General features: G+C 42.1%; 1 protein-coding gene across 1 annotated transcript in view; it reads left to right on the top strand.

Moving 5' to 3' along the window:
- The window catches only part of LOC141918770 (ral guanine nucleotide dissociation stimulator-like 1), a 50101-nt gene extending 24579 nt beyond the window's left edge, over window positions 1-25522 (top strand). Inside the window, exons 5-14 of the mRNA XM_074813637.1 lie at window positions 3314-3391; window positions 7552-7736; window positions 11014-11138; window positions 11847-12062; window positions 15933-16036; window positions 17204-17288; window positions 19689-19778; window positions 22845-22877; window positions 24365-24486; window positions 25375-25522. Of these exons, the coding sequence (XP_074669738.1) occupies window positions 3314-3391; window positions 7552-7736; window positions 11014-11138; window positions 11847-12062; window positions 15933-16036; window positions 17204-17288; window positions 19689-19778; window positions 22845-22877; window positions 24365-24486; window positions 25375-25468 (1132 nt within the window). The 3' untranslated portion in view covers window positions 25469-25522. The remainder of the gene's footprint in view (window positions 1-3313; window positions 3392-7551; window positions 7737-11013; window positions 11139-11846; window positions 12063-15932; window positions 16037-17203; window positions 17289-19688; window positions 19779-22844; window positions 22878-24364; window positions 24487-25374) is intronic.
- The last annotated feature ends 831 nt before the right edge of the window (window positions 25523-26353 follow it).

Here is a 26353-nt window from a genome sequence, read left to right as displayed (position 1 = left end):
TCAGTATTTAAATATTCAGTACTACCCATTGCATTCTGGTCTCTTTTGCTTAGTCAGTCCCTTTGAGTGGAGTTTATAACTTCCCAAACGCCAAGCAAGGCTGAAAAGTTCTGTGGGCTACAGGATCCTTTTGTTTCTCATGTCCCTTTTTGTATGCAAAGCATTCATACAAGGCTGGGTAGTGAATGGCTCTTTGTCCAGGAGCTGGTGAGAACAGAGCAGTGGAAGTCTGCAGCAATGCTGTTCTTTACATCAGATGTATCATTAACTCCTCCTAACCCGTATTTAATGACCTGTTGTTCATGCAGAGGTTTACATCCGGCAATATAACGAAGTGTTATATACTTACCCAATTTTGTACTGAAAATTTGCCTGCTCTTTATTACTGTTATGCATTTATGTTATAAGGATCAGCGTGTATCTCTCTAGTGGGATTTAAATGCAAATGCCTAATGTTCTGCAAATACATATTTTATATTTCATACAATACTAGGACAGTGACACTGAGTCATCTCAACAAATTTTGCTTGAAGAATTAATGGCAAGTTTTGAAAAATGAATATAAAACTGTAATTGTTATTCAAAAACTGAAGCTTTCTTTGCAGATTTCTCCCAGCAGGGGAAAAAAATGTCTTTTGTCTATTGGCTAAGAAGTACTTGAGTCATCTTACCTAGCAGATGGCAGTGGAGAGTGAAATCACTAGCAACAGGACAGGGGCAGCCATCATAGCATGTAATGTACGTCCTGTCAGCAGCATGTCTCGATTCTGTCCTGGGCAATCTCCACTGAGGAGGCGTCAGCATAGTTCTCTAAATATCCCTCTTTTGCTCTTTTTGTGTCTTCTAGGTAAAATGATATGTTACCCAGCATTATAATATTTAGAAATGCCGGACAATCTACAGGTCTGCAAGAGCAAATGTTGAAACCAATAGAATTAAATCTAGTAAAATTAGGCTGAACTTTACACTTCAGTTTAGCAAAGGGTTGGAAGCATTGTTCTTAAGGCTCTTCTCATGTATTCCATCCTTGCAGTAAAGCAGTGGGAAGTATCTCCAATAGTTAATTGCATTCACTTTGAATTGCAAACACTAGTAATGAGCGTTTAGGGTATGACTGAGAGCTGAGAGAGGCCAGGTAGGATCAAGTGGTGAATTTGGGCATAGCCGAGAGTTGGAAAGAAGGTATCTACTCAGATTTACAGCTTCGGTAGTGCTGATCCCAATAAAAAAGAAGTACAGGCAGGGTGTGAAATTGCTTGGGAGAATATAGGAGAAAGCACAGAGGCCATTGATTCACCAAAAAAATTTCAGAAGAAGATTGACAGCCATTCTTGTACCAAGCAGTGGTGGTTCCTCTGTGAATGCTCCTGTTGTGATTCACTGTGACCACGGAGGGACCGAGGTGTTGTTCAGCATGTTTGGAAGTGGATTCTTACCCCACTGTCAGTTTAGCTAAGCATATTTTTCTTTAGATGTTTGGATTAACTCTGTGAAACGGCAACGGCAAAATGGGTTATCCTGTATGTACCTCTAAGGACCCTTTCTGTTAAGTCCTTAAAACCTGCTCTTGTACTTCTGCTGTCTTATAGGACTAGAAGGACTGTTTCAGAATAACTGAGAATCTGGGCCCTTTAAAACATATGTTTGCAAGTTCTTATGCATGCGCTATGCCTTTTTTTTTTTTTTCTGAACAGATAAAATGCTGAGATTTCTTAAGTCTTCACCACTGATGTGGGAACTTGGGTTGAACGAGAGACAATGTATTGGTCAGACTAAGCTGTTGGGGTCAAGCAGTCATATTTGTCACAGATATGTGGTAACAACTGAAGCAAATAATTTTTTGTTATGTCTACCTGCAGTTTAGTTGGAGATGCAAGATCTGGTTTTAAATGAGCTGTTTCAGATAATTCAAGTGGTCTTAGCGCAGTATTCTCAAGGCTAAGTAAGCCCAAGCTGACCTCCTCATGACTGTGGCTATGCTGCTCCTATCAGAGGGATTACTTGTTTGCCTTCATTAGTTTGGGTTTACTCTGCAGTGCAGTGGAATGTATGCAAACCGTTGATCTCGCTCTGCCTCAGCTTCCCCATCCACAGTGGAATTGCCCGGCATTAAGCCCTTGTCATAAGATTGTTGAAATTTAAGTTCTTTTCTTTAAAGTATTGTGGAGTTCTGAGATTGTGAGCCATCGTAGGGTAGAATATCAGTATGAGGGTGATAGATGGTGGTGCAAAAACCTTTTATTTATAATCTAGCAGATCTGGTGTGAGCAAGCTTGAATTCAGTTACACTAGTTGACTTTCTGTACAGATCTGGGATTCTTGCATATGAAGCCTTGGACTGATACTTCAGCGGAGCATAACACTACCACCTCTTATTTTTGTCCTTTGAAACATCTTGGATGAATTTGTTACAGTTCTGACATGAACCTCCTGGACACAAACTGACAGCCTGCTCCATGTTCTCCGTCTGATGTTACCAGGATGTTGTAGCACAAACACTTAAAGATGCACTTATTCTCCTAACTATTCAGATTAAATTCAGGTGCCTGACACAATTAGTTGAGCACAGAATGTGTAAAATCAGCTTGCCTTATTCTGGACTGTGAGTAATTGTCCGCCCTCATTAAAGCTGGCTGTAAGGAACCATGAAATTCTTTATGGAGCTGTATATCTGAAGCAGTGGGCACTCCCATTGAAAGTGAAGTGCATAATCCTGCCTTCAAGGCACACGCGCTGCCTCTGTAGGTAAGAGATTTTGCTTTGCACTTTTGGATTTGTGCCCATGGTTTCCTCTTTCCCAGTGGTAATTTCCACAGTACCGTGGGCCATTGCCACTCGTGACAACTGTGTCAGTAGTTTTGGCACAAGTGGGCACTTGCCACCTAGAAAACTTTGTGTGAAATCACTCTTGGAGTTAGAAGAAGTGACAAATACTAGAGAAACAGAAGCTGTGTTGGAGAAAATGGTTGTGTTACAGCCTCATTGCACACTGGAATATGGCTCTGGGAAAGGATGGAGTGCAAACAGGCAGAAAGGGTCTTGGAGCTGTGGGCAAAGAACTGTTGATTCCTCCTGTGTGCAGGCTGCTTCATATAAATTAACAAATTAGGTTGGAAGATACTGTCTGTCTCTTTAGGATTTTTTTCCTCCTAAGTGAAATAATTTTCTAGCCCCTTAATTTCACCCAAGTGTTAGATTCTGTATTTGTAGTTTGAGCTTTTTAGTTGTTTATGAGAACTGTATATGACTTATGCTATTTAGGATTTGCTTTTATTCAGCAGGGGGTCCTCTAAACACCCATCTCATTTTTCAGGCACGGAAACCTGGAGACCCCAAGCTGTGAAGAAGATGGAAGCCAGAATTGCTCCGAATCCAAAACAGTACTCAGGACGTAAGCGTGGTTTTGCACTGTTATTTTGCACAGCAAGCCCCAGTCAGGATTCGGTACTGGGGGAGGATGTGGGCAGCATAGATGTTGTTTCCTTTGAAATTTCACAGGTCTGCTTGTTTAAACAGGCTTGTGTAAAGGCCAACTCTCAACTGTCTGGTAACATATCCATTCATATAACCCAGAGATCTTTCTGTCAGGGAAATTGTCTCAGAATTAAACATGAGATGAACACATCTAGGCCAACAGTTTGCTGATTAAACACAGGAGGAGTGTTTGTTTCCCCTGCTTTATCTGTAGTGGTAAATGATTATTGCTTATGACTGATTTCATTCTGCATAACAACAGTGTCTGCAGACCAAAGCTGAGGTTGTTTCAGGCAATGTGTGTATGCATGTATCTTTGCCATTAGTGCCCCTATGATTTACAGTGTTGCTTTTAAGAGTGAGATTTAAATTCTGAAGTCATCCTATTTGCAAGAAAAATAGCAAAGCTGTTTTGAAGTGCAGGTAAAGGGGAAAAAAGTGGTTTGGTTATCCTCCTAGCGGCATATGAAAGTGCATTTTATCTTTAGACATCGGGTGTAAAATGTGCCTTAGGTCATCAGGCTTTGTTCTTTGACATCCACATTCCTTGCGCCTTGGGATGTGGAGCTGAGCTGGCGCTGTTAGCTTCGCGGTGGTGGTCGTGGAGCACTGGCTGTTGTGTGACACCTGTCCTGACTGAGAAAAATAGTCCTGAAGCTCCAGATAAAAAGTTTGGCCACCACTGACCTAAACTATGAAGGCTGTGCTTGTTGCACGTATGGTGGAAGCTTGTCTGAGCAGAGTTGTGAAAATTCGGTCCAAAATGGGTTTCAGATGTGAAGAGAGTCTTCCAAGCTACACAATCTGTGTTTCATGTTTGCAATGAAACCTGAAATCCAGAACATGTTTGCATGTTAATTTTTGGTTGTAAATACTTTTTGTACAACTGTAATTCCAGACTTTCTCCTGAGAGCAAGCCTAACCAAACAGTATTACTGATGGATTTCCAAATACTCTAATTAGAAATTCTAAGTTGCCACAATATCAGGGAAAGAAACAGAAGAAGCAAGAGACTAAACTGGATAGGACTTCTAAAGTGATATCTATATGGGATTGAAAGTTAATTGAGTTTTGAGGAAAAACCAATACAGCTAAGATGAGACAAGGAGAGTGGAAGAAACTATCTTTACTCTTTCTTAACTATTGGTTTATTTTGAATGCCACTGAGCAGCTGAGTTAACCAGATATTACTGTGGTTTCCCTACTTGCAGAACAAACGTGCCAGTATTTGTTTGCAACTCTGATATGGAATTTTGTGGGTTGGCTTTTGGGTTCCTCGTTGTCTACATGTGAAATCTATGTTCATATTTGAACTCCTCTCATGATCTCATAAATTGAGGAGGGAGAGGTCCTCCTGGTATGCTTGTCCATGTGCAGCTATTAACACGATAGACATGAGCCACTCTATCTGTCTTTTTGAGGATTTGAACTTTAAAAGCCAAGTGCCTGATTGTCAGGAGCACAGAGCACAGATGTTCTTTGAGCTGACACATCAGTGTGTCTGACTGGATACTCGTGGTTAGAGGTTTCTACTGAGAGCGTGGCCCTTCTCTTCATGGAATATCATTGGGAGTATGGGATACTGTTATTGCACGAGGGTCTTGTGAAGTGGGGTTGTTGGAACAGGTATCGGGGAAGGTTTCTGTAGGTGTGAAAAATACGGTCATTGGAGGGCTGAGCTCTCACAGCTAACTACACAGCACGGCCCTAAGCATTTGTAGAAGTGAATAGGACCTGCTGCAAACCAGGACTGTTGTCACTTGGTCATCTCAGCTATTTTCTGGTGGCAGTGGAGCTCATGAGATCTGCTTCTCTATAAACCTGTTTCTTCTCTCCTAACATCTTCCCCCGCTTTCCACGACAGCAATACCTGTAAGTCACCTCTCGTGCCTGCAGCAGCATTTACGGCTACTGGCTGGAAGAGATTTGAAATACAGGGATGGTTTCAGTGTCACAGGGGAAATCGTCAGGACTTTCTTTTCTCAGGAAGTTTAGAGGTTTATTGTGCCTTTTATTCTGGAACAAGGGGCTTTTTCCCTTTCACTTTATGTCCTACTCTGTCACAGTAGGTGATTAAGAGACTGTGGCCGTGGACAGTGTGTCATGTTATGTGACTGCACACAAAAGTCCTTTTCCCTAATCTCTCTGTCAGCTCACGTGAACAAAATTCTCTTTAAAAAGTTTTTTGACATGCTGTTTTCCCAGCCTGTAATATGTGCTATGGCCAGTGCTCATAGTGCACCAAAATATACATGCTGATTTACCGGCACATTGCTATGACGAACCAAAGATCTCAGAAAATGCAGCAGGAAAAAAAAAAAAAGTTGATTGTTACTTTTTTTATCCAGGCTTGAAGTTTCTTAAAACTTGAAGAAATTTGGTTATTTTTGCAGACTTTGTCCAGTTTTTTTCACACTCAGTTGAAATTTGTCAACAACTGTAGGAGTCTGGGCCGCGCTGGGAGAAAGTTAGTGCAGACAGAAGAGTGCAAGGACTAAGACAAGGCCAGCAAAATAAGGCTGGCAAAAACACACAAGGTAGCAGATAAGTGAGAAACACCTGTGGTCAGCAAAAGCACACAAGTCTGAGCAAAACAGGGTATGAGATAAGGGAGTTTTGGCAAGTTTTGGGCTTTACGTGCTAATTGCAATTAACCAATGCAAATGCTTGTAGAGGCGCGTGAACAGCGCGTGTAGATGACCTGTAGCCTATTAGAAGATAGATGAGTGCGTGTACGGAACTTAGAAGAGTATAAATGTAACCAGAAAAGGAATAGAATACGATAATAATAATATATAATAAAAAAGATGGACGACCTGATCATCACATTGGTGTTGCGTCGTTTGTGTTCCCGCACGGAGAAATAAGGACCCCGGCTAATGGTGACTCTGACAAACAACATTGTGAGTTATTTCTGGAAAACCATGTTACGCATTTCATCCTGAGATTAGCAAGGCCAATCTGTCTTCTGGGTTCAGTTATCTTGGCGCTTCAAGCTTGATACTGGGCACTGGCAGCACAGTGCTGCCCATGCTGCACGTGTCACGATTAGGGTTTTATCTTCACAGATGAGGCAATCTCACTGTGTGTGTTCACAGGGGTTAGGTTCAGGTTTAGACTGCTTTTTCACAGAACCCAAGGTTTCAGTCTTTCTACTAAGACAGCAGATCATGAGTAGTACGGTGTGGAGGATGATGCAGCTTCAGTTTGGTCCCTAGACCTGGCAGCAGCAATTGATGGGAGGAAGGGCAACAAAGGAAGTGTTTGATTTAGCGCTTCCACGGGGAAGCTGCTGCCCTGAATGTGTCCAGAGGAGGGCAACCAAGGTGGTGGCAGGGCTGGAGGCATGTCCTGTGAGGAGTGGCTGAGGACTTTGGGCTTGTCTGGTTTGGAGAAAAGGAGGCTGAGGGGTGACCTCATGGCTCTCTGCAGCTTCCTGAGGAGGGGACGTGGAGAGGGAGGTGATGAGCTCTTCTCCCTGTGATCCAGGGACAGGACGCGTGGGAATCGTTCAAGGCTGTGCCGGGGGAGGTTCAGGCTGGGCATTAGGAAGCATTTCTTTACTGAGAGGGTGGTCAGACCCTGGAACAGGCTTCCCAGAGAGGTGGTTGATGCCCTAAGGCTGTCAGTGTTTGAGAGGCATTTGGACAATGCCCTTAACAACGTGCTGTAACTTGTGGTCAGGCAGTCAGACTAGATGATCGCTGTAGGTCCCTTCCAACTGAAATAATCTGTTCTATTCTATCATTATTTGATGTCCTGAATTTAATAGAAGAGTCTCAGTATAGCATAAGTGGACTTGATTCTTCATTAGTTTTCATTTGGGGACTATAATGGGATCCACTTGGAGGAGGGCAAATCAGGAGCAACTTCACTGAAGTCCCTGGCAAAATCTGAGTGACATCTTAATAAGATTCCATGCATAAAAATTAAATTCCTTGCTCAAAAAAGTCTTCATACTGCCTTCACGTGGGGTATGAATGTCTGTGTTTTTATTGTTGTATTAGATACCGATACATGCGATTGCATCAATACATGCTGTTTACAACCCATGTGTTCTTGTGTATTTGCTCTTAGTGCAGTAACATCAATCTTGCGAGCCTGGCTTGATCAGTGCCCAGAGGATTTCAGAGAGCCACCTGACTGCCTGTGCTTGATCAAGTTGCTGGATTACCTGAAAAGGAATATACCTGGCTCTGACTTGGAGAAGAGGGCGCAGAACCTCTTGGAGGAGTTCCAGAGCCAAGAAGTTGAAAATGACAGTAAGTTACCTTTCCCTTCTGCCTTCCTGTTCTCCCGGACTGTATGGTGATGCAGGGATTTGTGTGGAGTACACTTCATTAACTCGTATGCTAATTGATTATATCGTGAGGCTCACCAGTGACTTTTTTCTTGTTTCTTTCTTTAAAAAAAATATCTCTGTGAGGCTGCAGGTTCTGTGTGGGATGAAATAGTCCTATAGTGTAGGTGCCTATGCGTTTATTGTGGGGTGGATTGGGAAATCCAGCACTTCTCTAATAATTAGCCAAAACTTTGAGATTGCTGCAGCAATTAAGTCGTTAATTGTCAGCGCACTTCCCATGTCGTGGAATTAAAACACACAGCTGGTCTGTAGCTGGTCTTTTCATTTCAACCCCCCCACACATACACCAAGAAAAGCCCAAACCAACAAAAAGAAAAATACAGAGCTGCGACAAAATACAGCTTGAGTCACAAACCTTGTTATCGTGAAGCTTTTCTTCCTAGTTACCATCATGACAAAGGAAGTGTCTGTGGCTGTTTTTTCCTATTTGAGTGGTCGGCTGCTGGTATGCAAGGACAGAGGAAAAACTTACGTTATTGGGGGTCACAGACTACTGAAACAATAGTGAACTATAGTAACACAAATACGCTGCATGCAGCGTCAAGCTTGACGCATACCCTTATCCTGGTCAGAAAGCTTCCTGTGGCATAAGCTGAAAAATCATAGGAGCTCACGTAGTATGTGAATGAGAACTAGACCAACTTCCAGCTTTGGTAGAGGGGCAAGAGGGAATAATTCATGTAATAAAGGATAAAGGAAATGACAGCGAAAAAACCCATTTCATCCCATAAAAATCATGTCTGACGGATGTTCCAGAAATACCATGTCAATGCATAATGCTGTGAAATGCCAAATTAACTCGGTCATTAACACATACATGAAAAGAAGTACTGCAGAGAGCCCAGGCATTTTCCTTATTGAACATGGGTAAGTGAACAGGATTGCTGATATGTGCCTATTTGTGTCCTTTCCTGGGTTTGATTCCCCCAGGTCAAACAAGGAAAGCTCATGAGAGCTATATTTGAGTTCATCTGTTGTTCAAAGTGAACAGAAGTTCGCAGCAGCACTGCTTCTGCATTTGTTTCCTCACGTAACAGTTGAAAAGGTTCTTTTCTGAGTTATAGATGGGTCAGTTTGAATGATAACAGTTTCCAAATTGTGGCAGAAGAGAGGCTGTTAATTATAGAATAAAATAAAGAGGAGGAGAATGCAAGTAACCTGTGGGGTTAGAAGAGTTTTAGAATTGTCACTTACTGTATCAGAGCTCCATCTTTGCTCATTTCAGAGATTTCTTTCAAAACTCTTAATGTGTTGTCTGCCATCAAGACTTGCTGATAATTATTGTTCCAAAGCACTCATATTGTGCTATGAATTTACAAATTTGGGTCCTAATCCTACAGTTTGATTTGTGTAATCAGACCTCCATTCAGTGCTGCCGTCAGCCATGCCAGTAGATTAGACTGCAGTACCAGATACGTAGATAAAAGCTGTTTCTGGCCTCAATTCTTGCTGCTTGAGCAATACAAATCAAGGTGAGTCAGAGATTGCAAATCCAAAAGGGGCACGTGGTTGCTCTCAGTGAAGTCAAGAGGGCAGCTGGGCTTTGAGGGGGACCTAAATGGATCAGCAATTTGAAGATGATGAGATACTTGAGTACAAGAGAATTCCAGCTTCTCGGAGAGTAGGGAAAAGACTGGTTACACATTTATGAAGGTGAGGGAGAAAAGAGGAAAAAGAGGCATGAAAAAAGAAAAGGAAAATCTTGCGTAGCCTCCAGGACCTGATTTTAAAGGCACTGTGAGATTTTGAGTAAGGTTGCAACTTGGTGATGAGGATTTTCAGCTGAATTTCAAGGCTGAAGGGAAAATGAGGAGTTACATAGCCAAAAAGAGAGAGAAAAAAGCGTAACTCTTGTAACAGTTTGGTAGAAATCCATTTAATTATGCGCATTGTTACAAAACAGGCACAGAAAAATAATGGTGGAACAGAGGTCTCCATTTATTCCATTTAGCTCTGTCAATTGTGCAATTGGCATATACAGATGGAAATCTGGATACAGCCTCTGGTTATAATTTGTTGCATCAGAACTGTAGCAATTTACATTGATGATTAGGTTTTGCTAATTAACAAAGAAAGGAAAACCAAAGTATTTCGAAAAACAATGATAAAATATCACAGTCTGCTTTTGTCGCTTTAATGTCTGTTCTGCTTTAACTGGCTATGAAGTATTGCATAACATACTCTGAAATGCACTGGTTGTTTTTGTTAATGAAATCTCACTAGTAGTAAACTCAGTTCTTTCATTGTTAGTCTTCAACAAGTCCAGGTTTTTTTTTCTGCCTTCTTACGGAGTTACTGTCGCCTTACAGTAAAAGGGATTAGGAAGAGTATTTATTTTCAGAGATTTTCTGTTTGACTTTCTCCTCTACCATGGGAAACAAGGGCATATTTCATTGTGTTTTAATGTGGCTCTGTTCTCAACCTGTGGGAGCCAAAAGGTGACATGGGAAATTCTGTGAAATCCTTTCCCTTCTGCACGGGATCTGGTCCCTTGATGAGGACAACTCTCCTCTCTCACCTCTTCATTGCTGCCCAGTGCAAATTTAGAAGAAGCATTCAGCTGAATGCTGTAGGTGCTCACTGTTCTCCCTTTTCTGGGAAAAAATCCCAGAGAGGGAAGGTGAGGGATGCTGGAATAAACTCTCTTCAATATAGTTCATGTAACCACAAATGGTGCTAAGAAATCTGATATCTCCTTTTAGTTCCACACATGGGGGATGAAATCTGGCTATAAGAGCACTCCTAATGCAGTATTTTGGGGATATAACTGCAGTCTTGTCCCTTTTCAGTTTGATTTATTTTTGTTTTTTCAGATTATAAAATGCATAAATACTAAGAATTAGATTAACAAAATTCTGCAATGTTAATAAGGAATTTTTGTTGGGGCATTCTTTCAGAAGAATGGTTAGTGAATGGGTTAAAGCCACTTCTCTGCTAAGAGACCCTGAACAGCTCAATTCTCTCTATTTCTTTTTCTTCCACCTTTTCTTTGCCAATTTAATCTTCTGGTCATCATCTTTCTCACTAAAATATGCAGCACAGTGGGGCCATTAGGTCAGGCAGGACTCTTTGGGCGTTCTGCTATAATATATACAGTGGTGGTTTAAAATAAACATCTGCTTTGATTCACTGTTTGCTGTATAAATTTACTAAGTGGTGCTTTCCATCCTGGACAGATGGGTTCGGTATCACTTCCCTCTGTAACCTGTGTGATGAAGAGGAAATGGAGATCAGCAGTCCAGAAGAATTCTCTTTTTTCCAAGCAGACCGTGTGGCAGAACAGTTGACATACATTGATGCAGTACGTAGAGTACATATACTACTTGAAATGCTAGGGTAAATGGTGCTGGGCTTCTAAAAATCTTTTTTAAAGATATGTCAATGTAAGTATAGTGTTCCAGAAAGGGTCTGTGTTGGGACACAGAACACAGCTCTGCCTGGTTATCCAAACTTGCTTCATTCATTGGGCTTTTTCCTTCAGTCATTCCAAAGATTTTTTTTTTTTTTTTTTTTAATTAAAAGAAGTGTGAATGTATACTGTAGCCTTTTTTGCAGAGTTTAATATTTGACACCTGAGAAATAACACATTTTTAGGATATTGCTACCTGGCCTAAAGATGTATAGGTACTATTAAATGCAGTGCTCTGATTTGATTTGTCTGTATCAATCTCCTTCAAAATATTATTACGTAAAAAATTTTCCCCTTGGTTATGCAACTGATATAATGGTGTCTCTTATTTTCCCAGGACTGTTTAGCTGACAGTTCTTTTAGGGCATCAAGCCTTTTATAAAGTGTATATTTCTGCCAAATATATATTAAAGTATATACACTTTATATATAAAAAATATAAAGTGTATATACTGCCAAAGCGTATATTTCAAACAGAAAACAAATATTTACCTTTTAATACCATATTAGATTTAGATCCATGTAAACATGCATTTCTTCTTGTGAATAGTAGTGATTTAGGTGAACCCTGCTGACCTAGACACCTCTATTTCCCTCTAGAAACTCTTCAAGAAAGTTGTGCCCTACCACTGCTTGGGATGCATCTGGTCTCGAAGGGATAAGAAAGAAAATAAGCACCTGGCGCTGACCATCAGGGCTACTATCTCTCAGTTCAACGCAGTTACCAATTGTGTTGTCAGCACTATCCTGAAGGACAAGAAACTCAAAACACGGCAAAGAGCCAAGATTATTGAGAAGTGGATTCATATTGCACATGTAAAGCATTTATTCTAGACTGTTTAATGTTTCTCGTGTGGGTGCCTTGGAGTGAGGGAGTTGGAAGGGGAGGAAGGGGTTGTATGCATTGGTCCCAGGCCAGTGAACATCTTAGCTCTAATTCTATTTTTGACTGACTTTCTTTGTAACAGCAGATGAAGTATTGCCCTTCCTCTCCTTAGGTGCTTCCCCACCATGGAAATGGGGTTGCTGCTTGTCTCTTCACAGGTTTGGGAGTGCTAATTAATGGGTGAGGCAGATACTGTGTCTTGCAGATGGGGAGTGCCATATACTTGATAATGCAACATTTATGGTAAGATAGGTATCAATTCAACCAGTTCACTTCCCTAGAACTAAACACTGCTCATATCAGGGAAAGAAGAGAAGTGATGGTTGATATCATCCAAAGGTTAGACTTGTTTGCAGAAGAAGGTTTAACAAGAAAGGAGTAGGACTGGCAGTGGTGCAAGCAGCAGGCAGAGTCAGAATAAGCTTTGCACTTGCCTGCCTTTGGCCATTCATGTTCAGTCAATGAGCATCATGCTCCCTCTCCTGCGTCGATGAACGCCATGGAACTTGAAATCAGATGTGGTGGAAGACAGCACAACTGTTTGTGTTTTATACATTTATGTATGTGTGTGGACATATGAAAGTAAAGTAAATACGAGGTTTTAAGTAAGTGCAGACAAAGCTAACTTACTTCTAGGAAGTACTAGCCTCTTTAACATGGAAAAAATGAAATTATTGTTTGTACTCTTTTGTTTTGAAAAATTCTTGAGGCTGAAAGGTCGTTTGCCTACTGAGTTATTCATGGTTCACATCATGTATGCAAACCAACTGAGTTGGGAGGGGGTGAGAGGTGCAAGCAGTGACCAGAAAAAATAAGTAGAGTTACAATATGGTACCAGACTCCTCATCATCTTACCTTTCTGCTTTATCATTGTCGCACGTGTTTCTCTAACACATTTTTACTCTTGGCTTCAATTCCTTTGTCTTGTAGCAGATTGTGTGCTTCTTATCTTTGTGCGAAAGGGTTTTTCATGACTTCTTTACATAACTCTGGTTTGCTAATTTCTTAGATTTTATCTTTAATGTTTTACTGTAACCTTTTTAACTCCCCTCAGAGCACTGGGCAGCTGGCAGCAAACTAGATCTCTCTTTTGAAGAGAACGTTTAAAGCACTTTCATATGGCTGTGTGTTGACTTTTAAGAATCACATGGATTCTTTCCGAGCTATACAAAATAAGCAGTCATAAAAAGCTCAAGCCAAGCAGAGGCTTTCCAGCCTTGACAATGCACTTCTATGCTTCCAGCGGCAGCATTGCTAGTCCTGGCACCTAAGCTTTGGCAACTGCATGGTTCAGGAAACTGGTATGGGGAGGAAGTCTTTCACCTCTCTTTTGGCACTTACATTGACTCGTTTTTGTTATCATCTGATGGCTGCTTTATAGCCCCTGCGAATGGATTAGGAAGTTGGATTCCTATTTTCTGTGTGCAGACCTTTAAGTTGCAGAGGGTACGAGCTGAAGGGGCCTTTATGGGGCAGCCTGGGCTGCAGCCTGGGCGAGCAAGTACGAAGCAGCTTCCTGCTCGTTCCAGGGAGCAGGGAGGCCCGGGAAGCCAGGACAGGGACTGCTCTCATCATACTTGTTGTGTGAATGGAGAACTTTGTTCTCCACCTCTGTTGATTCAGTGCTTCTCCCTTTACTTAGTTCATACACATAATTAAATACTCCAGTCTTAGCTAAGCACACGAAAAATGCATGTACACGCTCTACAAAATAATTGCACATGTAGAACAGCTAGTTGCATGTATACTTAGCTGCCCACTTCTGAAGAAAGTTGCTTGCTTTCTGCATGCAAATGAATGTTTTGAATAGTTAGATGCCTCAATTAGAAAATAATCCACTCATTAAAGTGCAGTTATTCACTGACTGCTAACTCTGTAACTAAGCAGCATGGAGTTCCACGTTTGTTATTTGTTCGTGACTTTTGGATCCAGTTTCTTGGTTTACAAGATAAACTGAATACTTTTCCTAACTGCCAGCCCTCTCTGCTCCACCTAGATCTGGGGTTCCTGAGCAGGAGCAGCCAATTTTACTCACACAATATTTTCTTTAAAAATAGAAAGTAAAATTGAAATCGTTAATATCCTGTTATGCATAATCCTTTAAAATCAAAGTTGCTTCTGCACAGGATTCTTTCTGGCTTTCCTCTTGTGAAGGACACAGCATGAAACAATGTTATTCAGAGCAGTCTTAAAAATTCTTCTTATATATAAATGAAAGCTTGCTAAAGTTTAGTCTGCAATCAGTTAAATCATTGAGAACACAAAATCCAATATTGAATTCCTAATGTGCTTTAAATTATACAACGTGCAATTAAGTCAAGATGGTTCCAAATTGGATCTTCCAGTACAAACTCCTGTTGTATTTGAAAAAACTAAATGCTGAGAATTTGTGCCTCTCAATCCATGTTCTCCCCAGTCTGAATTTCAGGTTGAACTTAAAGAAAGAAGGCTCTTCTTCTTAAATGTGTCAGTCTCTGAAGAAGAGCTGTTATGTGGCTCCTTTGGCTCCAAAGTGTGCAAGAATAGCTTTCAGGTCTTGCATGTCCTACCACGTGATCTTGAACTTGGTCTTTATCTAGCCTAGCTGTTAACCTGCTTCAAGTGCTGTGTGTTTAGTCAGTCTTCTTAAGCCATACTTTGTTAAATGTAGCCTCCTAAGTTGCTCAGAGATTTTTTTTTTTTTTTTAGGTAAAGAAATGGGAGTAAATGTACTTGCCTTAGTTGTTCAGTCAATTTTAATGCAACTCACGAACAGAGTTGCTGATATACTAAGGTCTGACTTTTGTTTATGTTAACGTTGCTTTACATTGAATCAGTCCTACAAAGGAAATAAATTATGTCTATTTTCACTGTAAAGATCCTTTACATAATCAGCATTATTAGTGTAATAATCAGTCCCATAAAAATTTGCAAGGTGGAATTGTAGTTTGAATATATTCTCATCTACATGCAACAGTCAAATTGGCACGTGTTTTGTCTGTTAATGTTTTGTTTGCATGTACAGACACCTGCTAGTGAGAGCTTGTATTTGCAGGAGTGTAAGTCTGTGGTGCCCGGGCTCTAGTTCATGAGCCACCAACAGATTTACAGGAGTTCCTTGAAGAGTCACAGGCCAGACTTTCCCTCTCCTCCTTGCTTCCATCTGCTTTACCAGGAATCTGTGCTATTTTTTTGAGAATTAAGTTTTTCAGTATCCTTTTCCATCAAATCTTTTGCCCCAGAGAAGCTGTGTAAGAAATATCTATGAACCAGTCCCTCTGTTAGGATTTGATCCTGACTCTGGAAAAGCTGGGAAGGTTTTTCTCTTTAACAGTGTGCACGTACTTGAATAACAGGATATTCCTTTGCATGTGTCTATTTTTAATTGACACTTAGATGATTGAGGGTTTACATTTTAAATACCACACATAAAGAGGCAAAGCCTGTTTTTTCCCCTTAAGGGTAAAAGGGATTGGTAACTATAAAGAGCTTTTTAAGAAGTGTAATATTTGTGCTTCTTAGCCTGGCTTCATGGACTCAGTTCCACTTTTATTTTTACTGGGACAACTGGAAACTGTAACACTGCAACGTCACCACAAATACATGAAAGTGAGGAAAACAAGATATAAATGCCAAAGCCCATAAAGTGTTTGTTGGCTGGTGGGGGGGGGAGTGATATTTTTGATGCTCAGTATTTGTACAGCTGCCTGCTTAGCAGTGAGAATGTGTAGCAAGCATGACACCAGTCAAACAGAAGAGCACTAACATATTCGTAATGCTGACATTTAATGCTCCTGTATTTCTAACCGCTCCTTTCACAGGAATGTAGGATCCTGAAGAATTTTTCCTCCTTGAGGGCCATCACTGCAGCACTGCAGTCCAGCTCCATCTATCGGCTAAAGAAGACCTGGGTGTGTGTTTCAAAGTAAGCATCCCCCTCTGCTCCTGTGGCTAGCCCCAAACAAAGACAAAAAGCTCAGTGCTCTTTCTTTTCATCTTGTTCTTCTCAGTCTTCCTATTCTGCTCCTTCATGGACAAGTGCTCTCTTAGAAGATAACTCTCATTCCTGTGAGGCTCAGACCCCTTTTTTGGGTCTGACTGCTGTGAGCTCCTCTTTCATATTGATTGGACAACCTGCCCTCAGGGGTACTGGGTCTCTTCTGTCCTTTATAGCGTATTGGATCTTCCACAACCTATTTTGAAGAACTATGGGACTAGCTACTCACCCAGCACAAGCACACAGTTCTTGGAAGGTCAGCAAAAGGGCACCATGATACTTGCCAGTTGCCTACTCTACTGTGAAGTTGGAGGAGGTCCAGGCTGCTACAAACCCTCACTAATCATCTCTTGGTCCTGACATTTCCTTAAAATATATCCCCAAACTACAAAATCCAAGCCTGTATTGAAGATGATATTTCTTACAGGGGAATACCTTTTTGTGCAACTGGTATATTTACTGCATGCCAAACAGACACCAGAAATCTGTGTAGGAAAGATGGTGTTCTGCTCATTCAGTTTGTGAAGAATAGATTCTTTCCTTTGTCTTTGATAAACAAAGAGAAACGTCACTCTGCCACACAGTATACTTCTGCATTTCCACTAGGAGAAGTGGGTCTTTCCTTCTGCTGCCCCATGTTCCTGTTCCTGATCAAGATGTTGCCATCTTGTGTTTATAGTGTTGGGTAATAGAAAGGGGCTCATACACTTAAAGGCTTCTAGCTTTCCAGAGTACATGGCACAGGGCAAAAACGTACTACTTAGGATACCTCTCACGGCTATTTTTCTGTTTCTTTGTATCCATTTACCCGCTTTCTTACAACAATCTGATACCCCTCAGTGTGACTGAAAACCCTGCCCAGGTTCTGCGTACCTGTGGCATTCCTTGTGATGCTGTCAAATAAGGCTGGTGTTACTGGGGAGCACCAGAAGATCCCAGGAAAGTTCCTAGTTGATGTGCAGCATCTCACTGGATGTGTTTTGGTGGTGGTATCTTTTATATGCCCAACTGTTAACGATTCATGAGGAAAAAAAACAGTGATCTGAATTAGAGTGCTTACTGATAACCTAAATGATTTAATCTTTTCCTGTACAGGGACATGATGCTGATGTTTGAAGAGCTGTCTGATATCTTCTCAAACCGTGTCAATTATTTGACAAGCAGGGGGCTGCTAATGAAGGTGAGAATTAGCTTGAGTTGCAAGGCTTGTGTTCGCAATCAAAGCTGAGGTTAGCCCTTTTTCTAATGAGCTGTCAAAGCTCGTCTCTCCCTGAACTACTGTATGCACTGCTTCAGGGAAGAGAGGTCTGTAAAACCTTTTCTGCTGGGATGAGAGGTGATTCTGTTGCTCCTGAAAGCACCTATGCCCGTGTTAGCCTGCTGAGCTTGGATACCCACATACAGCAGGGTGCAGCAGCACAGTTTCTGTGTGGACATGTTCACAGGACAGCAGGTCAGGAGCCTTGGAGCCCCCACTGCTGTAGTTAGACATCTCTTGGGCAGGGTGATGTCTAGCTCAAGAATAGCTGTGATCGTACCTGTGGTAGTGGGATTTTACTGAGATGAGTTACAAGTTAGCTCTTTGGCTTTAGACTGGACTGTACAGAGAGATGAACTGCTAGCTCGTGCACCCTCTGAGCAGACCGGGAAAGGCTCTGGTTTGCACTGGTGAGTGCCGAGCAGCTCCAAATGAGATTCTCAAGTGGCCTGCACTGCTGTAGTGCTTTTGACTTCACTGGAACAATGCCACTCGGCTTCAGCCGAGGAATTAAACCAAGATGTTTATCCAACTGTCCCGTACCTGTCTTGGAACTAGAAAACAGGGCTGGGAATTTCGAAGGAACAGGCTTCCTGCTCTGTGTGTGGCCAGATGGACAACAAAGCAGGCTCTGTCTGAAACAGTTTGACTTGTGCACTCGCCTGGGCGAACCCCAACAAGCGCAGGATCTTGACAGGGGTGAGGAAGAATAGCAGGGAAAGGTTATATTCTGTAGAAACTATGGAATGTTTGTGGCAGTTTTTTCTGTCTGCATAAAAATATTTCTATAAACTGCCTGACCAGTTTATTTTTTGGCAGTTCTATCCAGTCAGTCTGGCATTTGTACCTTACCCCCTTGCCTTGGTATTTGACACAGTGTTTTGCTCAGGAATGATGGGTGAACACATTCAAACCTGTCAGTCTGTTTTGTTTATCATCCATTTATCAACATCTGTAGCTAAATTTTAAAGCAGGTGAGACAATAATAAGCATAGAGGGAAAATGTGTGTTCACAACAGCTTATTAAACTAAATATAAAAAAGACAAAACAACAACTCAATCTGAGCCCAGACCTTCTGGCTCCCAGCAAATCACCCTCTCCAGCTGCTGTAAGTAGATTTGCAAAACATTTTGAAAGCAGTGAGAGGAGAAAAATTCCACAGAATAGCTAGAACCTCTCTCCTACTTCTCCTTTTGGACTGTTTTGTAACAACTGGAGGATTAATGTCCACTGAATCCCTAAAGTCTTTGTTTTCTTTCACTATAAATAGTGTCTCTAGGGAAGCCGTGTTTGACCTTGCCTATCCATCCTACAAATTTAAGTGTAAAGCAGACAAAATGCCATATGAAACAGGTTGGTTGGCATGGAGAGGGAGCACTGTGTTCTCTCCTCCCCAAACAATGGCTCTGCTGCAGGCTGCAGTTTTAGCTCCTGTGCCTGCCCGCCGGCTGCTGTTAGAGGATCTCCAGTTTATCTTTCAGTATCTTGAAGACATTGAGACAACACTTGTTTTTCATTTGCTCCTGTTTTCCAGCCGAGGAAGGAAATACAATTTGAGTTTGATCTCTTCCTTAACTGTGACTGAGAGAAGTAAATGTTGTGATGAAAGGATCTTTACAAGTGCAGGCTGTTGTTTTGTGCCTCTTAAAAAGACTGATAATGATTCATGCCCCATCTGTCCAACCACTGGAGAAAATAACAGTAACTCCTAGCATCCCATATGGATGCAGGGAAATAAAGGCTACAGATCTATTGTGAAATAGCTCATCCATTCACAGGAAAGCTTGAATTGTGGAGATGAAAACCTATTCCTTTCATTTCCTGCATGTTTTTGGATTAGTCAATAAGCCACAGAGGGTAGTTGCTGGATCTCTGTTGCGGCATAAGAAAAACAACAAAGCATTACATAAGATAGAGATGTTTACTTGTAGCAGTCCTGATTAGGAAATTAAACAGAAATCCTGAGGTCAAGAGTGTCAGGATAGAGTTCAGAGAAGCATCTGGCCACCTGAAAGTACATCTAAGCTTCTCTGATTTAAACTCTCAGGAGATTTTCAACAGCGCTTAGCTTTGACCAGAGTAGAGCCACTTTGCTGAAAAAACTGCCTTATAGTAATTTTGTGGGATTTTGTCCACAATTCCCAATCAGTGTACAAGTCCCAGAAGTTTAGCACGTGTATGTACACGTGCATGTACCTATACAGCAAATATACTTGCTTGCCCCATTAAATGTATTTGCAATTATTTTACACAAACATAGTTGCCAGCTTATCACTTATAGATCCTTTGTTAATTGCCTTTAATTCTCTTTTAACTCACAGGAAGGAACACCCAAATTTGCCAACCTGGACAGCAGTGTGAAAGAAAATCAGAAAAGGACACAGAGGCAGCTGCAACTTCAAAAAGATATGGTGCGTTTGGGGTCCTTTTCCTCCCCGTTTTGAACTGATAACATGATTAACCCTAACTGGTGAATTATATAAGGAGCAAAAACTGGAAAGGTATTTAATAAAGAGAGCGTGCAGTAGGTAAAGCTCTTGAGTGTGCCTCTGTCAAGAAAAACAATCGTATCAATGCTATTGATTAGCTGATGCAAAGCAAGTGAAGCGAAAGGTTTAGACTGAACAGGCAGTCAGAATGTTTGTTCCTGTAAATATATGTCCAAAGCTGTATTTCACTTATGCTGTGCATCATAGTAAGCAGGTAATACCCTCTGTGTGTGTATATGAAGTGCATATATATGTAGATGATCCCCCCCACACATACATCTGTATATAAAGACAGTTCCAAAGCAGGATTCGTGCTGCACCCCGCTCAAGCTGTATGGCCTACGCTGAGCTGCCACGCTGTAACAGCGATGGTTTTTAGTGCAACCCAGCTGTCCTTCTACTCCAGTAACACCCGCCTGTGTACTGAAAGGCTGGAGGAAACGGATATGCAAAGCATCAGCATAGCCAGTGTGTTCAGAGATCTGATGCTGGGAACGCTCAGAGATTTCAGGATTGGGTGGTTGTACGCAGGGGCCACGTTATGTTTCCTGGCACCAATCTTCCCCTGTCCCCTGCAAGGGGGTAACTGGGTGGACAGGTTTGCTGCTCCCGCTTGCGTTTCCTTCCCATCCCAATCAGCTGTTGGGGGTGGACACTGAGACAAGGGTTTGGCCTCAGTTTCAGGTCTTCCAGAAATGTACTAAATCTGTCATATAGAAGAGTGATAAATGGTTGATGAATATAAACCTGTGTTCTTCGTTTTCAACTGTCTTGTTTCTGTCCTGCAAGAAAGAATTCCATTAACTACTCCTGCTACCCTTTAGAGAGAAATACAGGGAGACTTTTTCATGTAGTAAAATACATAATATAAATACTGGAATTCTTGTGATAAAGAAAATTAGCTCTGGCAGAGCAGAAATCTCATTTACTTTTAAGCAAGCTCATGAAGCTTCTGACATACCAGCTTGAAAATTGCACAGACTTTTACAGACATTGCTTTGTAAAATGTGTCCGGTTTCCAGTCTGCTGGTGCAAATGCCTTTTGTCTCAAAGTTGGCAAAGATTTAAAAGGACAGGGGGGAGAGAAATCTGGGATAGGGAGGCAAAAGTGCTGAATATGATTTTTTGTCTATTTGTTTGACTGGAAAAAGTATGGAGCCTTTTGGATGGTAGAAACAAGCGTTTCCTTCACAAGTGTAGAAACAGCCTGAATACTACAACTTCTAGCAGCCTAGAAAGTTTAAAATTTGAATAATTAGTATTAAAATGAAAGGAATGGCTGAGGAAGATGGTCACTTCTTAGAGGAGAACAAGTGTGACTTGATTTGACTTGACTGTCACATGGCATAACACCATTAAGGAAAAATCCACTGGAATGAGGCAGAGCGAGAAACTGCTTACACAGGCTAGCCGGGACCATTCCCCGGCTGCTCCTCTTGTAGCAGAGATCGTCCCTGCTGCTCAATGCTTCTTCTACAAGTGGGGTTTCCTGGTGACCCACTGTTAGAAACCAGGGTGTGGTGGCAGTATTGTAATATAAAACCACTTGGCAATATCTGTGAGAGCATCCCACTCTCATTAGAATTTGATTTGAATTCTAGATTAGATACTGAGAGGATGCAATGAAAGAAAACATAAGACCACTGTTTGGTTAAGCAGACTGCTTTTATTTCATTTTCCCACACAGGTGTATTCTAGCATTCTAATTATTACCATTTCTCAGTCATTTAATCCAACGTTGCTCTGATCATTTGCAGGGAGTAATGCAAGGCACGGTACCTTATCTTGGTACCTTTCTCACTGATCTCATCATGCTTGACACAGCACTTCAGGACTATATCGAGGTAATTTGAGGCAATTTTTTGAATCCTAAATATCCTCCCTGCCTTCCTGGCACTGAGTGTGTCTGTTCCTGTGTCTTCTACCGGGTTCTTCTGCAGTTCTTAAAAATGGAGGAATCTGTTTTCAAAAAAAAGGAAGCAATACGCAGTTTTATCAGCAACAAGAATCTTGTGTGAATTCAGGTGCTGTTATCTGAACGGACAAGCTTAGCATCGTGTTTTGTCTTGTTTTCTTAGGTTAGAAAATGTGAAGAAAGTAGTCTTTCCATTATTCTGTTTTATTTTTCTGAAAACAACATATTAGGCATGAAGATTTATGTGAATAATTGGGAAAATACACAGAATCAACAATTCAGCACTTCAGACTGATCACTGAAGTGCTTCCATGTTGACTCAGGTGTGTCTGAGCCCTAAGGTGATTGAGGACTTGGTTTTTTTCATTTGTCTTTAGCTGAACAAGCAGGGGGAACCAATTTACTATAGGAAGGGGAAAAGGACTGCGAGAGAGTCTGGTTGTTTAACAGAGACTGAGGATGGGGCCAATTTTCAAAGGTGTTTGAAACCATTAATAGAGAGACTGCAGCCTTCATTGTGCTGGTGTTGGTATTTATGATAGGAATGGGCAAATACAGTTCTCCCTGGGCTGGCAATCGTTGCTGGGGTCTTTAGTGGTGGTTTGTTTTGCAGAACTGCACTGAAGCAGGCCTGCGTAAGGTTGCTGTACATCCATTTTCTTTTTGGCAGTTTCCCTCCTGTCCATGCTTTGTGTTCGCTTGGTGTTTCTGAGACTCACTGGGAACACTGCTAAACTCACAGCACAGGCAAGAGCCAAGTTTGTTTCTTGCATGCAAAATCCCACTAGCATTCTTCAGACCTGATCTCAACACAGCTTTTATGAGCATTCTTGTATTGGGCTTTTTTTTCTCGGGCAGATTGCCATATAGGCCGTGAGGACAGATGTCCCTTGGAGACTCAGATGTATGAGCGCTGGGGTTTATACCAGATCTGGGAACAGGTTATTTTTAGAAGGTCCTTGCTCAGGGCAGGTCTGCGCTTTACATTAGCCTTGCGACTTCATCCTGTTCGTGATTAAGTTCAACTAAACATGTGTTCCTCTATTCTGATCCCTTCTCTTTCCTTCCAACAGGGTGGCCTGATCAATTTTGAGAAGAGACGAAGGGTAAGTTGAATGTTCTGTGATTTTTAGTTTACTGATACCCTCTTCTAGAGCGTTCTCTTGGCGAGGCCATTTGTCATTGCTCAGGCATATATAACAGCTGTGAATTTTAATGCAAGTTCATGAGGAAAGAACATATCCCTGAAATGCTGTGGGCTTCTGCCAAACTGTGAACAAACTGCAGAATGAGAACCTACTTTTTAGATGTGTGCAATAGGGGAAGAGGAGCTGCAGGCCACTTACTTTCATGGGAATTACATCCAGGGCATGCACACTCCCTCCATTTGGTGTTCATGGGAATACGAAACATGCGTATGACCTGTGTGTTGAAACAGAGCTGGTGGCATGAGACCTTTGCTTTCCAGAAGATAGAGTTCATAAGTATCTTCCTTCTACTGCAGTAAACTATTTCTAGGTGAAAGGCTGCAGATGAGACAGAGGAATAAAAGCTATCAGTCTTCCCTTTCAGCCTGATCCTTGTTGGTCAGAGATAAGTAATGTTATGTAGGAGTAAAGGTTCTAGGGTTTCATCTGTCTGAATGAAGTCATGCCAAATCTCCCTTCTGGGGTCTGAAAGCAGACTTGGACTTGGCTGGGATGGAGCCATTTCCTTCCCTTAACTGCTCCCAGCTCTACAAACCACCTCTTGGACTTGCCTTGCATGTACAACTGCAGGGCTCAGGATACTAATAATGGGATACTGGAGCTTCTGGTTGGTCATCAGTCCAGCTTCATACAAACCAGTGGCAAAGCTGCCCTCTGAACCATGCTGAGTACTCAGCTCCATTCCCACATCCTGATTCTATACCCTGCTCTAACACGAGGGGGTATTAAGAATTATTGTGGCAAAGCGTGTGTGCAAGTGGAGTTAGAGAAGAGCTGCAATTCCAGTCACACGTATTACGGGTAGCATTTTATGTTCCTCTGGTGCAAGTGTGAGTGCACAACGTGAAAAGCCGGGGAGAATCAGACTCTCTGCTTTCATCGCAGGCCCCCCTAATTATTACCCTCGCTTGCTGTCTGAGAACCACCTAAGCACAGAGCATGATTTTTCTCTCACAGCTGCTCTGGCCAGAGCAGGGGTCAGCAGGTAGGGTAATCTGAAGACTTTATGACCCTTTGCTACCCTCGTTCCTAGAGGAACAACCAGCAGTGCTGCCATTCGGCGGGTTTGCACTGGCGTTCCACTTCAGTTAGTACTTGGGAAAAGCGCTGTGGTGAAGTATGATTCCTTGTGTTTGTCTTCTGATTTGTGCTTGTCTGAAAATGTTCACACTTCAATAAACATTTCAGATGCTGGGGGGGCGGGGGGGGGAAGACTTCATTGTTTGAAAAACTGGTTCTTGAAATAGTCACTCAACTGAAACTGAACTTCAGGTCAAATTAAGTTTGTCCTGGATCTGTTGTTGCATGTGTTTAGTATATGAATGAGTGAATTTGGCTTTATGTTGTTTTCTAATTAGAATTCCCGTTTGATTTTTTTTTTGTAGGAATTTGAAGTAATTGCCCAAATTATGCTCTTGCAGTCTACATGTGACAGCTACTGCCTGACACCAGACCCAAAATTTATCCAGTGGTTCAGGAAACAAGAGCATTTAACTGAGGAGGAGAGGTAGGTTCTCAGTCCAGCTGGCAAAGCAGGCTTTTCTTACCCCACACCCACCTGCAGGTGGGTTATGTCAGCCTTCAGCTGTCCTCTTACAGGAACTTACATGTACTGCTGCTCCAGGAGGGTGGAAATACCTCTGTCTTCTGCTAAACAGCTGTAGAAACCCTGTTGAACATTTAGCAGGGTTGTTTTGAGACTGGATTTTTTTTTTCTTTTGAGATTGGAAATCAGGCTCCTGACTCTGAAATCTGATAGTCTATTGTGTCTGGGCTGTCTGTATGCCCAGACACACGCTCAGAGGTCGATCCTAGGGGCCGTCAAGATGCAGGCACTGAGCGTTCGGCTGGTGGATGCGGGCAGCAGGTAGCCAAGGCAACACAGAGCTCGCTGAGCGCTCACCAGATAAACGTCTCCCGGGTGTTTGGGGTGGGTTTTGCAGCTCTGCTGAGTTTTGTGCTACGGCACATGCTGCTAGACCAATCCAAGACAATTTCTTTACAGCATTTTAATATTTCCACTAGGTATCTGAATACCACTCTGCTGCACTAAGAGTGTAAGCATAGATACATACTGCATTGTACTGAGTCATAGTAAAAAAAAGTCAGCTTATCCAAGATTCACATGCTAAGTATTTTCTTGACTATTTTTTTTAAATGAAATGATGAATGTCATCCAAAAAAGCACTGATTTTAAAAATTATTATAAAGAAGTGAAATATCCCCTTCATCAGGGTAAAATGTAGACAGAGCTATGTTCCTCTTTGTGGGGTTGCAACCTTCGGTGAAGTGGGAATAACTGAAGGTTTCTCAAATTTCTTGAATATTACTGCTTTGAGATACATAATTAATAGTATTGCCTGTAAAAATTAACCCAGTGCCCTCTGTTCTGCAGTTACAGCCTTTCACGTGAGATCGAAGCAGCTGCTGACACCAGCACCACACTGCCGAAATCTTGGAAAAGTGTGGTGAAGAGGTTGAGCCAGTGAATAGGATGGGGCAAAGTCTATCTACTGTGTTAATATGAACCTGAATAAATCAAATGTGAAGAATATGGTGGTGATTCGTGTTAAGAAAATATAATGACTTTAATGTATTTTGCAATGTATATATGTTAAGGGAGATTTGTCGTGGTTTTATGGTTAAAAGGGTTTGGGGGTATTTTTTCCTCAGTGACTGTTGTTATGCAAGTGGAAAATTACTGGAGAGACCCCTGTCAGAAGTCCCCAGCAACACCGGATTGCGCAGGTGGAAAATGATTGGAGGGACCCCTGTCAGGAGCCCGAGCAACACCAGAAAGCCCGGGGAAAGTTTGAGGGGCCCTGCTGCGCATGTGAAGCCCAGGATGGGGCTATAGAAGGGAGTGACGCAGCACCACCTGGTGTCCGTCGGTGCGGAGCAGAAACCCCCCCATGCTCCCCGGCGTACCGAGATTGTTCTTATTGCAATCAATTTATAAAAGTTATTTTCGGCTCTGCCTCTGCATTTATAACAATTTGGTGACTCCGACGTGATACTGCGAAACCCGTGGAGTATTGGATTTTTTCAGGGGAGGCGCCCCACCTTTTAGGTGGCCCCTGGACTCCGGTGCTCTCTCGGACCGGCAGTATCACGAACAAAAAGGCAATAAGAACAAGCAAAAGAAAAGCGAGATCCCAGGAGAAGCTCCCAGAGATTTCCCCGTAAAAGATCCAGGTGAAGACCTCGGACTGTGAGTGCTGCTTGGTGGGGGAGGGTATCTGCCTGAGTGTGCCTGAGTATGCCTGAGTGAGCGTGGTGTGACTGAGATGTGACAGTGTCACGAAGTGAGTGCGGAGCCCTTCTAGCCGCGGTTCCAGAGTTCTGCGAGGAGCCTGGCCAGTGAGGGGCGAAGT

This window comes from Strix aluco, chromosome Z, assembly GCF_031877795.1.
Source record: "Strix aluco isolate bStrAlu1 chromosome Z, bStrAlu1.hap1, whole genome shotgun sequence".
Lineage (NCBI taxonomy): Eukaryota > Metazoa > Chordata > Aves > Strigiformes > Strigidae > Strix > Strix aluco.
The sequence above is the reverse complement of the archived record's forward strand: the minus strand, read 5'-3'. Positions and strand labels throughout refer to the sequence as shown.